The sequence below is a fragment of the Rousettus aegyptiacus genome, unplaced genomic scaffold, assembly GCF_014176215.1.
Source record: "Rousettus aegyptiacus isolate mRouAeg1 unplaced genomic scaffold, mRouAeg1.p scaffold_m13_p_4, whole genome shotgun sequence".
In the NCBI taxonomy this organism is placed as follows: Eukaryota; Metazoa; Chordata; class Mammalia; order Chiroptera; family Pteropodidae; genus Rousettus; species Rousettus aegyptiacus.
The window spans coordinates 89,272,279-89,286,826 of NW_023416307.1; the positions used below are offsets into that span (position 1 = coordinate 89,272,279).

The 14,548-nt window shown below is 35.0% G+C and overlaps 1 protein-coding gene across 4 annotated transcripts in view; it reads right to left on the reverse strand.

Moving 5' to 3' along the window:
* Positions 1 to 4,564: 4,564 nt before the first annotated feature.
* The window catches only part of TSC22D2 (TSC22 domain family member 2), a 48,638-nt gene continuing 38,654 nt past the window's right edge, over positions 4,565 to 14,548 (reverse strand). For 2 of the 4 annotated variants that reach the window (XM_016156473.2, XM_016156474.2), the window contains 2 exons: positions 11,261 to 11,312; positions 4,565 to 10,263 (listed from right to left, as the gene is read on the reverse strand). In XM_016156473.2, the coding sequence (XP_016011959.2) occupies positions 10,003 to 10,263; positions 11,261 to 11,312 (313 nt within the window). In that variant the 3' untranslated portion in view covers positions 4,565 to 10,002. Of the gene's footprint in view, positions 10,264 to 11,260; positions 11,313 to 14,548 lie in introns of those variants that run through there. The other 2 variants (XR_004950319.1, XR_004950320.1) reach the window with 1 other exon arrangement.

Genomic DNA, 14,548 nt, shown 5'->3' on the forward strand with positions numbered 1-14,548 from the left:
GTTTGAAGTTTCCTAGCTATCAAATGGCAAAGAAAGTCTTCTCATTCAGTTTTATACTCCACAGCTTCTGGCTCTAGCACCCTCCCACCTCATATTTCCTACAGGTAGGTCCCAGAACCTTGATGCCCTTTTTCCTCTTCCCCCTGAGACTCCCCACCTTGCCCCAACACTCGTGAATATTCGGGAGTAAAATCCTGTATTAACCGGTTTTTCTTTCCAAGGTGATTTATCTGAGCAAAGAATACTTCCAGGAAACCTGCATTTCTGGATGTGTCAGCTGTCATCATAGCCATTACCTAATGCTGAACTGGGACGGGTTTAGGAAGCTGAAGTCAGTGAAAAAGCTAAGACTCACAGGTTTGGAACTCGAAGTCGAAAAGGGCTGGCTGTGTTTCTGCAGCTGCTGCCATGTCTGCACTTGATCATTTTCTCTGGAGCTAAAAAGGACAGAGTAGCCTTCGAGAATCCCATTTAAAGAAAGGGTGATACTCCTGGGAAAGGGGCTCCTTTTCAGTTGTTCTCAATGAGTGCTAAACCAGGACAGTCAACTGGGGGAAGGATGGGGTTGGGAAAGGGGAGAAGAAAGGGGGAAAATGCAGGCTGGAGAAAGGCGATAGGACAGGAGTGGCTGTTAGAAGGACCACACAAACCTAGGTTCTCGTACTAACCACATACATTCTTAAGCTGATGTCGTGACACGCAAACCTCTTCTTGGGTCCAGGGCAAGACGATAAGAATGATAAAGAAAACAAACCTCATGGAAAGTCAAGGCATACCTAACAAATGCAGCAGAATACATGGGTACCAGTGCTGCTGATCTTTATTGCTCTGCTTAGAAGTAAAGCTGCAGCAGTTAATTGTTGCTCATCTTATGCTGTGTTTCTTAGGAAACTTCCTGGCTTGTTGTCAGCTTGCCAGGCGAATATCTCCAGTCTCCATTTGGCAGAAAGTAAGCACACAAAAGTCCGCTGCTCATTTGTGTCACTCTTCACTCCTTGGATCATCAGGGCACCCTGACCTGCTTTTTGTGGTGCAGATGTTGCTTCTGAAGCAGCCCCTGCTCAGCCCAGATATGGATTTCCTACCCTCATTCCCTCAAGGCACTCTTGACTCAGAGATTATTCCCAGACTCAGCAGTGAACAAAGTCTTCAGCCTGTCATTTCCTGTCGTAAACTATTTGGGATTATAATTTCCTGGCTTCTCCCCAATAACATTTGAAGTACAGCATCCTAAAACCATTCGCTTTACTCCCTCTTTCTTCTCAGAATAAAATAATAGAGTAAAACTTCCTCAACTCCTTCTTATTTATTTTTATTTCTTTCTAGGTACTCAACTCAGAAATAAACGTATAAATAAAGGAAAGAATTAAATCTCTGCCTCCCTTATAGGAACCGTACCTCGAGATAACTGAGCAGTTGATGAGGGCGAGTTTCTCTTTAGAGAAGTATTTCACTAATGACTGAGAATGAATGATAGAATTAATAGGCTAATGTGTCTAGGCAAGGAACATCACTGCTGGCAAAATAACAAAATAGAGACAACCACACGTGATGTGATGGAAGTATACACTACTACTTATCTTGACAAAATATAAAACCAAATCTGATTATGCTTATAGATATAATTTATTTACAGAAAATACAGGGGATAGATGGTTCTACTAGAATGCAATAGGAAAATTCAGTCTTGGGAAAAGCTGTAGGACAAACAACTCAAATTTTTAGAAACTTTCAAGGCAAAAAAAAGAGGAGTGGGGTACCTATAGATTAAAAGAGACTTAAGAGGAATACTAATCAGTTGCAATGTGTGATCTTATTTTGATCTGAACTCAAACAAACACACTATAAAAAATTTAAGACAAGCAGGGAAATATAGACATTGATGAGATTTTTAATGATTTAAGGAATTATTAATGTTGAAGTGGGCTATCATATTATGGTTATTAAAAAAAGAATCCTTATCTTTTAGAGATACATACTGAAATATAATATATATGGATGAAGTATTATGATATCTTGAATTTCTTTCAAATAATCCAGAGGATAGTGGGTAATGGGTGTGAGTGTAGAAGATACAAGACTGGCTATGAGTAGATAATTGCTCAAGCTGGTTGATAAATACATAGGAATTTATTATACTGTTTAGTTTGCTATATGATTGAAAATTTCCATAGAAAATGATAAATCATAAGATTAACAACTGAAAGAATGGACATGGACTGTATAACTCCCCTACCATTAGAGGGATGACAAATGAGTAAGAAAACAATAAACTGAATAAAAGCTAAAAGAAGGGAAAAATGACATAGAAAGCATTTTAAAGAGATAAAATAAGATGGAAGAAATACATTCAATTAGCCAGTAACAGTTAAAAAATGGGAACAAAATAATTTATTAAAAGACAGATTGGGCTAAAAATTTCAGCTACATATATTTTTTAAAAAGAGAAACCCTTAAAAAAATGAAAAGGAGGGAAATGAAGAGATAGAAAACAATCTTTTAGACTAAACAAACAACAAACGGAAATTAACTAAAACAGTTCAATCAGATAAGAAACTGAAACATTTTGGATGGAATTAGAAACATAGTTCTCATTGATGAGCATGATGAGCACAGTGGGAGCCCCAACCAGCATACACGTGATGAGCAGTGAGTGGAAGCAGAAGTGGAAAGGAAGAAGAGGCAGCAAAAACAGCTAGTGGAGGGAGCACATTTTCAGTTAGAGGAGGAGGGTTATCTATTAATCATTTATTCACTTACTGAGCCTGTATAAATACTGATGAGATGGAGCTGGAAGAAAGGGCAGAGTGGGAAGAAGTGAGAGCAAGAGGGAAAAACAAACCTGGGGAGGGCAGAAGGCTGAAGACAATGAGACCCAGGAGAGGCATTAGCAACAGATAAGACGAAAACACCTTCTATTTCATTTTATTTCTAATTTATTGATTTGTCATTACACAACAATACACAAATGCATACTCAAAAACATCAAACATTACAGTTAAAGGTAATGCACTCCACCAAACTACCATTAATGGTTTGGTTTTATCCTTTCAGACCTTCTCTATACATTTTTATAATACACAAATAGGTACTTAAGAAGTACACTATACAGTATTTGCGTATGTGAATGTTTGTGGTATGTATTTTAACATCAATGGTGTCATAAGTAGTACATGTATTTTTTTCCAAACTTGAAAAAAAGTTAGCATTGTATCTTAGAGCTCCTTCTATGTTAGTACATGCAGGACTTATTCTTTTTCATTGATGCCTAGTATTTTATAATGTATACCATGCTCCCTCCTCTTGAGAGGTACTTTGGTTTTCCCAATTTTATACTATTACAAACAAAGGTGCAATTGACATAATCATATAAGCCACCTTGTGAAAAAAGTGTGTTTTATTAAAAATTAGAATTATTGAGTCATAGGACAGGTATATTTAAAATTTTAATAAATACCACTTAATTGCATTTAAAAGTGGCTACGCCAATTTATATACTCACCTGCAATGTAGGGTTTCTATTTTCCCACAGCCTTGCCAGCTCTTGATTTATATATATTTTAAATTTGCCAGTTGGATCTGAGATAGCTTCTTGGGTTTTAATGTGCATTTCTCTTACTTTGCTGAGATTGGGTATCTCTTCATAACTTATTTGTAAAACTTTTTGCCTATGTGCATTTCACGGGGAGATTTCTAAAAGGGATACGTGATCAAAATGCATATGACTCACTGCTAGTCTAGCTAGAATTAGTTTTTGTAAGTTAGAGATCTAAATTATTTATTTTTCACAAATGGTTTTGTTGTTTCAATACTATTTGTCAAATAAACTATTCTTCCCCTACTGAGTTGTATTTGTTTCCAGATTCTCAGCTCTATCAGATTTATTTTTGGCATCAGGCATCTGAGTTATTCCTAACTTGGTTCATTGAATGGTATGTGATTTTGTCAGCCAAGATAATGTGTTGCTTATGAGACAATAGATGATATAATTCATGACACACAAATTCTATTCTAGTTAAGTTTGATTTAAATCAGTTCCATTATCTACAAACCTGGAGAATTAAAATGTGTAAACCTCTCTCGGATTGGTTCCTCTTTATTTTAAGGGACACTTCACAGACTCAATGTAGAGAGGGGAAGCTTTTCACCAGGTCCCCTCTTTCTTATTTGATGTTAAAGCTATTCGGTGATTTCAGGTTGTTTACTGGCAATGTCAAAGTGTTTCACGTGACATAGCAGTTTTATTGTTGATTTATATGAACCTTCCATTTGACAAATGATTCGAGGTCCACAAAGTATGACGCATAATTGGAATAAATAATATGGCACTTAAGATTTTACTTTTATATTGGACGATGGGCTTCTGGAGTACACAAATCATGTCCTATTCATTTCTATTCCCAAATATCTAGTACAGGGTGCAGCACCTGAATAGAATTGAATTGCATTTCGACAGTGTTTCTATAAAATAAAAAATAAAACTCAAACTTCGTAAAAACAAAACCTTCACTTTAGAGGCTTTATAAAGTTACACATATTATTTTTTTGTCCATTTGCCACTTGATTAAATTATATGTGTAATTTTTTTTTTTTTTTAGTAGGAACACTAGAATTATACACTGATCTGATATTATTTCATGCCCAGTGTGGGGAAAATATTCCCTTGCTGTCTGTCTATGGACTTCCTCAGGTATAATCTATTGCAAGATGCATTCTTGCTGTGAAAGGATGGCAAGAACTTGACCTGAAAAACATTTTAGATTGTAGTGGGCAAGAGTACTTTACAGTTACATAGAAATACCTTGGGCATGCAAAACAATGAAATGAAAATATAAACAGCTTTTTTTATGGGAAAGAAGTGTGGCATCGGCTTTGTTTTAAAATTCAGTTATTTTTATGGATTAAGTTAGCACACCTTTTCCTTCTCTGCTTCGAAGGAATAATTTTTGCTTCTGTGGACAATGTCTTAGTCCACGACTTAGATGCTCTGTTTTATAGCTCAGCCCATGATGTCAGACCATGGGAAAATTCCCCAAACTGCCTAATCTATTAGTTTCCCTGGTGAGAAGGAAAATAAAGCTCATTCATCATCTAAGTATGTTGAACAAATTTTATGATCAAGTAGAATGTGCCAGTACAAAATACCAGCTTCTTACTTTACCATTACCAGTCCTGAAAGGCTCTTACTTTATGACAATGCTGTTTCTTTAAAAAAAAAAAAAAAAAAAAAAAGGAACATCTAAGACCTTTAACTTGCTTTGTATAGTGCCTCACTTAGCATTTTTCTTCTGTGAACACAGCATGTCATACCAATTGTAGTCCACTAAGAAAGTTGTTAAATAGCACTGTACAGTAATCTCTCCTCTGACAAAGGGATTATATGCATTCAAAAACAGATCTTGCTATAGAAATTGTGTGACCTGGTACAGAAATATATGAAACAAGGATGCATTCTGGAATGTCAAAAAGGAGAAAATAGGGTGCAAATATACGTGACTAAATAATAAACTATTAGCACTGCTGGAAAATAGAAACATGGATTACTAGGCTTGAGGCACAAGAAAGTGGGAGGAAAGGTTCAATTTCACTTAGGCAGGAGACTTATAGGGAAGAAAAAAAGCTTTCTGAATTGAACTGTGGCAAAGAATGGAAAGCTGAAGCCTAGCAAGACCTATTCTGACTTGGGCCGTTAGTATCTGCAGTGGGGCCAGAAGCCACACTATCTTTTCTGGGGAGGAAGAGATGGCTCCGAGGGACAGGCTTTGGACTCCTGTTTCAGGTCCACTTTAATCCTAGTCACCATAAAAAGATTAAATTTGGTTTATCTTTAGGGCTTAATTTACACACAGGCATAAAGTGACAGCCAAGGCTTGCTTCCCTATCCCCCCTCCTTTTGCTAAATTCTTGATTTTCCTTTAACAGGAAACAGACTTTCTCTTCTTAGAGATATATGGCTCTTGGAAGGAAAAATCAGACTCCAACTCTCTGATTTGGGGCTATCTGACCTATCCTTGGAGCAAGAAGAACAGGAATCTGATGTTGGGAACTGAACGTTCGTTGTGGAGGAAAAAATGGTACAGAAAGATGAAAGACAAACTTTTGTCACAAGTGTCACATGGCCAATAGAATTTTTTCTGGATTACTGTTGCCTCTCCTAAATTATTTTTTGGCTTCCAGTTTCAGGCCCCCAATCTACCTCTCATCTGCCACTGAAATAATTTTTCTAAAATGCGCATTGATTACAATGCAACTGCTTAAAATCATTCAATAAATCATTCTTGCTTTCTGAAGAGATGCCAAACTACTAGGTCAGTGAGGCAGTCATTGCCTGCCTCTGGTGAAACAATTTTGTGGCTACGCAAGCTTTGTTTATGTTCTCCGTTAAACTTCTGAGCAGTTTTCTTCTGTGACCTCTTTGAGGAAGCCTTCCCTGACGAAGCCATCTTTGACTGTATATGTCTGTTATTGCATTTTATCTGTTGGTTTGCCTATATCCTTCATTAAACTGAATTTTGAGGGCTGGGTTTTGTCTTTTTAGTAGGATTATTCAAGAGAATTGAGACATGTCACAAAATACCTGCCACTGAACTATGAAGCTTCCTTTTAAAAAATACATGACACTTAATCTTCGAAGTTTGTTTCCAGAAAATTAGCTGATATTTCTGGTTCTCCAAAGATATATCTCCATTAAGAAGAGGTTTTTGCTTATTCTAAAGAACCCCCACCTCCAACTTTTTTTTTTTTAAAGGTCCAGGAGTGACCAGAGCGTGGAACTTGAATACCATAATCTCTGACCTGTGACAATTCCTTGTGATTATTCATCATTGGGGGTTTAATGATAAAGCATTCTTGTGGTGATACATCTACTTAGCTCAGAACTTCAGAAATAGCATTGGAAATACCCAGCTATTTTGAACATACAATTATGAGTTTCACTGCACATTAACACCTCATTAACTACCACCATCTCCCCCCCCCTTTTTGGGGGGAGGGGGTGTGTAGCAAGCAAGCTGTAAAAGCATATTTTAACTAAAATGAATTTTCTTTGGGGAAAGTTAGGTTTGCATTACAGACATATTGCTATATCAGAAACAAAATTTTCTGTGATTTTCTGGTTGGCCAAAAAGTAAACCAACAGAAAACTTATGTGGCACCTTGGTCTATGAGCATTGCACTGAAAAAATAATAGATGGCATTCCTATGAGACTGTGGCCCCGAATTGGCATCTCAATAAATATTCCAGCCATGTGGAGACCCTAAATCTCCAAAGTAAAACTGAAAATTACTTCAGACTGTAAAAACTAATCAATTGGGGAAATGCCTCGTTTCTAAATAGTGTATCTGATGCTGAAAAACAGCAGCTTTCCCACTCTTTCAAGTTTGGCCCTGACTTTGGAGTGGGGCTGTGCCTCATCACAGGTTTGGATGTAAAAGCTTCTTTTCAGTTATCTTTGGGGGTGTACAGAGTGGGGGGTTGGGTCCAAAGGGAAGGAAGGACAGGAAAGCTGAATATCTTCTCATGTCATTAAACTAAAAAGTTTAATATTTAAGGCTCTTGATACATATTGCCAAATTACTAGAAAAAGAAAGCTTGTCTTTTACATTAGGCCCTGCTATTTAAAAGACAAGGAATCATTTGCTAAATATTGTTTCTTAGATCGTCGGTGGTTGAAGCTTTAGAAACTGCCATCTATTTCTTCTGTGAGCTATCCACGTTTTCCTTTCTGTGCTTTTTAAAATGTAAAAATAGTAATTGTTTTAAAATACATTATTTCCTTTGTGACTATTACTTTCAGGTTTATAAAGTGTTTTTCTATCCCCAGAACCAAAATTTGTATTTTCACAAATTCTTTTCTAATATTAGTTTTTCTCCACCTGTTATTAAATATCACAGTTTGCACTTGAGGCGCATAACTGGGGAACCTTTTGGTTAACATTCCAACATGGAGGTTTCACTTTCTATCTCCCCTGTGATGCCTCTACTTAAAATCACTCTACCCACATCTTTGCGGTTGCTTCTTCAAGCCTACACACTTAGTTCTTTTAGCTATTTTTAATGTTATCCATTAACATTAAAATTTAGTTTACACTGAATAATATATCCTATAGCACTAGAATATAAAATATTTAGTGATCCCATATACATCCTGATTTTATTCAGTTTGTGGCTAATCTGATTATTTTTTTTAAAAAACTTATTTATCCTGTTTTTAACGCATAGAGCTAACTACTGGTTCTCATTAACTCCTGATTAGCTAGCTGGCTATAGATACAGAGCGTGTTAATTTCTACAGGCACCTTTCTGAATTCAAGTAAATGTTTTGGTAGAAAGGATTTCCTACCTAAATGTCATTGACACAATATGAATATTGAGTACAAATATTGCTCAATATTCTTGCATTCTTTGTTTTACTTTGAAAATTTAGGAACTATCACTAAGTTATTAATAACACAGGTTTTCATTTTTATTTTGAACTGTGAAAATACAAATCTAATCAAATTAAATTTTGAACACATATAGAGCCAAATATTTCAACAAAACTGCAGTTTAATTTCAGAAAGTGTTAAAATATATATTTATACATCAATTTCTGACATACACTTAATGTGTTAGTATACACAAAATGATGCTTTCTCTTGAAACTGTATTTATGAAATGTACATTTTAATTTAAATACTCAGTATACACTGCACTTAATCTGCATGTTGCATTTATTAAATACATTAAAATCTGCAATGTAACAAAACGTTTTCTGCATACGAAATTCAAAACACCATTTTAAATGAACAAAAGATGGCTCACTTCATTTTTTCTTGTATTTTACAACTAGTGTATAGTACACTAGCTCAGCTCCACCATAACTACCTGTCCGTTCTTTTTTATTTGACATTGTTCACAGACTAGTACATATTACAATAAGAGTGCTGGATAAAAACATGAGGTACGAAAGTGGTTCAAAGAGCATAGGTCATGCAGATCATGCTAGACAGCAAAGAAAATTGTGACCGAGAAAATACTAAATAAAAATACATAAAGAATGTGCATTGTAAAAAAACAAAAAAACAAAAAAACAAAAAAAAACTCCATTACACAGCTTTGCTTCTTTGGTTACAAAGTAGGTTGAACAATTTCACAGCTTTTTATTCCCACCCGAAAAAAAAGAGTCATACGAAATGTCAAAAAGCAGAGGAATCGTGGCAATTTCTCTATTAGAAAGTAGAAACAAATGAACAAAGTTTTTCTTCATCAAAATAGCCCAATTATTTATTATATCACAATAACTGGTGACTACCTGTACAGTTGCACTATGTTCTTCATACTTACACTATACAAAATTTACATTCAAGCTGGGTCTTTACTAAAAATAAATACCGAAGATAAATTGCCATTAGTGTTAGAAATATGCCAGGATTCTTTTGTTCGATTATTGCCTAAACATTTTATCTATTAAATGTAATCCTGTCATTCAATTCCTTTACTGATACTTATAATTATTCAAAAAAAATTAAAAAAAGTTCTGTGACATTGTTCATGTACATTATGAAAATAGCAGCCCTGTAATAAATAAAACACAAATAAATGAAAACTTATGTAGGCAAATGTTACTGATATTGAAAGAAAAGTGGCTCTTTAGATGAACTGTTATTTATAATGTGATAGGAAGGCTCAGGGTAAATCCATGGGTAATAGGAAAGATGGGAGAGCCACCAAAGCTCTTAAAAGACCCCACTCATGTGCACCAGGTAAAATGCAGACTTTGCTTGCTTTAATAAACCCCACCTATTATTCTCCTTGTGTACTGATGACATAAAACTGGACATCAACAGTGATGCAGACATCTCAAAGAGAGGAAAAGCTCTTGTAGAATGATTGTCTAATACTGAAAGGCCAAACACACAACCGAAGCATGGCTACTTGCTTTTGTATAAAGTGAAAAGAACACCAGTGGCACACAAGGATAGATTGCTTTCAGTTTTTTTCCTTAATGAGGCAAGAAAGGTTTATGCTGAGGAGACATTCGGCTGCTGTGGAGGTTGTGTTGGCTGCGGAGGCTGTGCTATCACTGCTTGCTGTTGAGAAGTGCTACCAGGATTGGCCTGTTGGGCTGGGAGTTGGGATAACTGATCATTGTTTGAAAGAGATTTTAACAGTGCATTTTCTCGTTCAAGTAAAGAGTTTCTTTCAACTAATTCTTTTATTTGTTCCTTTAGAACTTCCACTTCTTCTCTTACTGCATACATCAAATGGCTTTTCACCAGATCCTGTGAAAAACAAAATTGGGAATGTCAAAAAGAGAGAAAGGGAAAGGTATTGCTATTTGGTTCTAGCCTACCTGGTGCCTTATAAATTTGGATATTTTTCTATTGGTTTTCCTGCTCTTGCTTTTAATATTTCTACTATATCTTGATTGGCCCTAAGGGAAATGCGGTTGAAAAAATTCAGTTCCTAGCTAGGATAGCAATCCCAATCTTTTCAAAGTTTGGAGTTATTTCTCAAAATACTAACTAGCTCCTTAAATGATCGATTATAAGCTTAGAATTCAAAATCAGTTTAAAATTACATGTTTAGATGTTGGACTAAGAGAACAAAGGACAGTAAACTTTCTGATATTAAACTAGTTATAGTACTGTTTTAACAGATAAAGTGATCTATAATTTCCAACTTAAAAACTTTAGTTTTTAAAAATAGTTTGAGAATAATGGTTCTTATTTATAGCCTATCTACAGTTTTAGTAGGCTTGAATCAAAATATTTTATATAATATAAAGAGAATATCTTTAAGGGAATAAAAAAATTTGATACAAATAGCAGAAATCAGAACCATAATCAACAGAAACAAGTCTATTTATTAAAGCTGAGTAAAACAGTGTCTGTAAATGACCAAAGGAGAATAATTTCCTGTTGAAGTTCTCATTTTAATACTCTTTTTTCTCTAAACTATTTTTGATGCTGAAATATTTGGAGGAACACAATGCATTTTGATTTTGTATACCCCTGTCCCCCAAATGGCCTTTATCAATGGTAGTGCATGAAATGTGAGATGTTCAAATGGGGGAAATCTTTACTTCACTGGTATCTCTAAAATTTCTCAATGTTCTAGCATCTGCAACTAAATTTCATTATCAAAAAAAAAAAAAAAAACAACTTTGGTCATCTTGGTTTAAAGAAATTAGGTGTTTCTTTTTTAGAATTGATGAAAACCAAGTGCTTCATACAACCAACAATCTATGAAATGAGAGGACTATAAACTTTTACTTACCATTGCTTGCTCTATTTTGTTGTCAATGGCTACACCACCTCCCCCAGATGCACTGGAAAAAATTAGAATATTTCATTAAATTATTCTAAAAAATGTATTCTCTCTTCCATCTCTTAAGATAATTAAGAACATTTGTGTTTTACTTAAAACAAGAACAGTAATTTAAAATAGCTTATTTAAGTCTGTTCTCACAATTTTAGTCCTTAGAGCTCTCATTTTGAAAATATGGACCTTGGCAAACAGATGACTTCTAAAAATCCTTTGTAATTCCAACTTTTCTATTTTGCCTATGACAAAATACGCTACTTTAACTTCCAATCCTACTCAGGAATTCTCAATTCAGTAAACTTAAAAAGATAAATTTTAAATGAGCAGTACCCTTTCCTCGTATCTTAAACTTCATTTACCAACTACACATTCTAATTGCCTTTCAGGTGGAAATTTCAGTAATTACTTATTGCATTAAAATTCAGATGATGACTTTTTTTCTATAGATTTTATATTTTAAGATCTAGTTTAAAATTTTTTAGAACTGGCTTCTAAAAATGATTCAGAGGCCTTTAGGGCAAATACTACGTGCTGGACTGGTTAACAAGGAACTCAACATTCTGGCAGACCTATATGCTTTGATTGTAGATTACTCACTGGCAAAAATCGTCTAAGGTATGAGTTTGGACTAGTTTTTCCTGGAAATAATTGAAAATAGTCTAGCTGGTAAGTACATCCCAAGTTCAAGTATCACCTTAGCATTTGTATGATAGTGACACAGAAGGCTGAATAACTGTCTTCTTTGGCAGTTTACATTTTCCTGTGTATTAGCTTAAACGGTAAGAGTAGCGAGGGTCTATATCCTTTTCTTGGTGTTTTTGTAAATTTTGAAGAGCAGTTATTAGGTTTTCCTGTAAAAACAAATCTGATACTTTAATCCACTGCATCAATACAAAAAGAAGTCTTTAAACAACTTTTATATGAGACTTTACTAAATACTTTTCATAAAGTATACCCCACCTAAGAAAATTTATGTGCTAATATACCTGAAGACTATTTTATTTTAGATTATGTGGACCCTCAATGTTATATCAAACTGAGGCTCAGAAATATCCTGTCTGGTATAGAGGCGCCTTTTATATTATAATCCAAGTAGATTTGGTTATATTCCTGGTTCTGCTACTCATTACCTATGTGACCATCAGCAAATCAACTATTTAACTTCCTTGGACCTCAGTTTCCTCAACTGTAAAAGGAAGAGACTGGTATCAATGTCTCAATGGGCTTTCCATTTCTAAATCCTCAATGCTCTGAATCAATACAAGGGAAGTACTAAGCTTGTTCATCTGAGCATTAACCACATTATTTACAACATACTACTTTACTTCTTGCTGTATTTCTGAGTGAAAAGGGGCTTCTGTATACCTAAGTAACTGGAAAGGATACACGCACACCTTTAATAAATACTTATATATACTAGCCTATTAATGCTTATAAGGAGTTGTGCAAAGTACATCTATATGTAACTATAAGGTACAGAACAACCACATAAATCATTAAGGCTTCATTGTAAAGTTCAGTCCAGATGCCATGTGTCTGTATTCATCAAATATTGGCCACAACTTAGTAAAAAAGATAGTGATAAGCATTTAGAGTTTACCTGAGAATTATAAATTATATTTTCTATATTTTTTATTTCTATGTCAAGGAAAAACAAGGGATTAATATTTTAATTTTGTTAAGTACTACACTTTAACAGAATTAAATCAGTGACAGATACAATTGCTATCACTACAGTGACCTTTGGCTATTTTGAAGGCTGTTATTCAAGAATTCTATATAATCTGTAGTGGTTCTCCAACTTTAGCATGCACCAGAGTCATCTGGAGGTCTTGCTAAAACACACATTGCTAGGCTCCACTTCAGTTTCTGATACAGTAGGTCTAGGGTAGGGCCCAGGAATTTTCATTTCTAGCAAGTTTATAGGTGATGCTGATTCTGCTGCCTGACAGACCATAAGTACTTTGAGAATTGCTGGCTTACAGAAATGAAAGTTCTGAGAAAGAATAACAAAAACCTAATTCTATTTTTTTTTAAAAAAACTTCTTAGCCTGGTATACAAAACCCTTCATGACCTTGAACCCTGCCTTCTATAGTCTCCTTTCCTCTTATACTCCATCTGGCCTGTGTTATGTTGTTAAGTATTTTCAGTCTGTGGACCATACGTTCTTCTTAGGTTTTTATGCCTTTGCAGAAATTGCTCCTTCATCTGGAAATGCTGACAGTTCACATTCATCCGGCAATCTTTTACTTGTTTCTTAAGATGTTCCAGTACCATCTTTTCTGTGATGCCTTCTGATTTCCTAAGGCACAACCAATTATTCCATACCTTCCTGTGCTCCACTAATCTTCACAAACTTTTTATGAAAGCAGAATAGCAAATTCCAGCTTCTCTGTATCCTCACTGTGTACATTCTGGGAAATTATTTAACCTTTTTAGACCTCATTTTTTCCATCTAAAATAAGAATTGTACGCCCCAATTCATAAACTCCTGTGAGGATTAACTGAATTTAAATAACACTACCATTGTTAACTCTGTGCTCCTTGAGGGAGATCCCTTATCTTCTTCACCTCTGAGGAAGTGAATACAGTACTTGGCACATAAGAGTTCAAATGCATGTTGAAAGGGTCACTGTGATAGTAAATGGATTTGAAACAATTACTGGTTCATACTAAAAAGCCAATACAAATTTTTGTGTTTGATTAAATTAGTAGTTCTCAAAGTATGGTCCTTGCACCAGCAGCATCAACATAACCTGGGAACTTACTGGAAATGTAAATATTTGGGTCTCCCCCAGACCTACTGAATTAGATACTCTTGAGGTGAGACCCAGGAAGTCTATTTTAATAACTTCTCCAGGTGATTCTGATAGAAACTACAGTTTGAGAACCACTGCTTTAAATAGCCTGATTTACAATAAAGATATCAATACAGTAGTCTTAAATAAGCAGATAAGAGCGTATTTGACTTCAAGATCCAGAACATGGTTTAAGAATATCGTCTCCATGAGGGGTAACAAGTTTTCAATTGTGTTCAAAGTCAACACAATTGTCATGTTCTCTTTTTAAATGAAAAAAATTGAAGCAGAATGAATAATTTTCCTAGGTTTGCTTCCTTGACCTAGTGTTATATTATAACCTTTTCTTTTTCATTATTGCATTCACCACACTGTAACTTGATGGTTAAGCAGTTTCTGAACCTAAGTTCCTTAAGGAAAGACTTCCTGTCTAGGACTTTG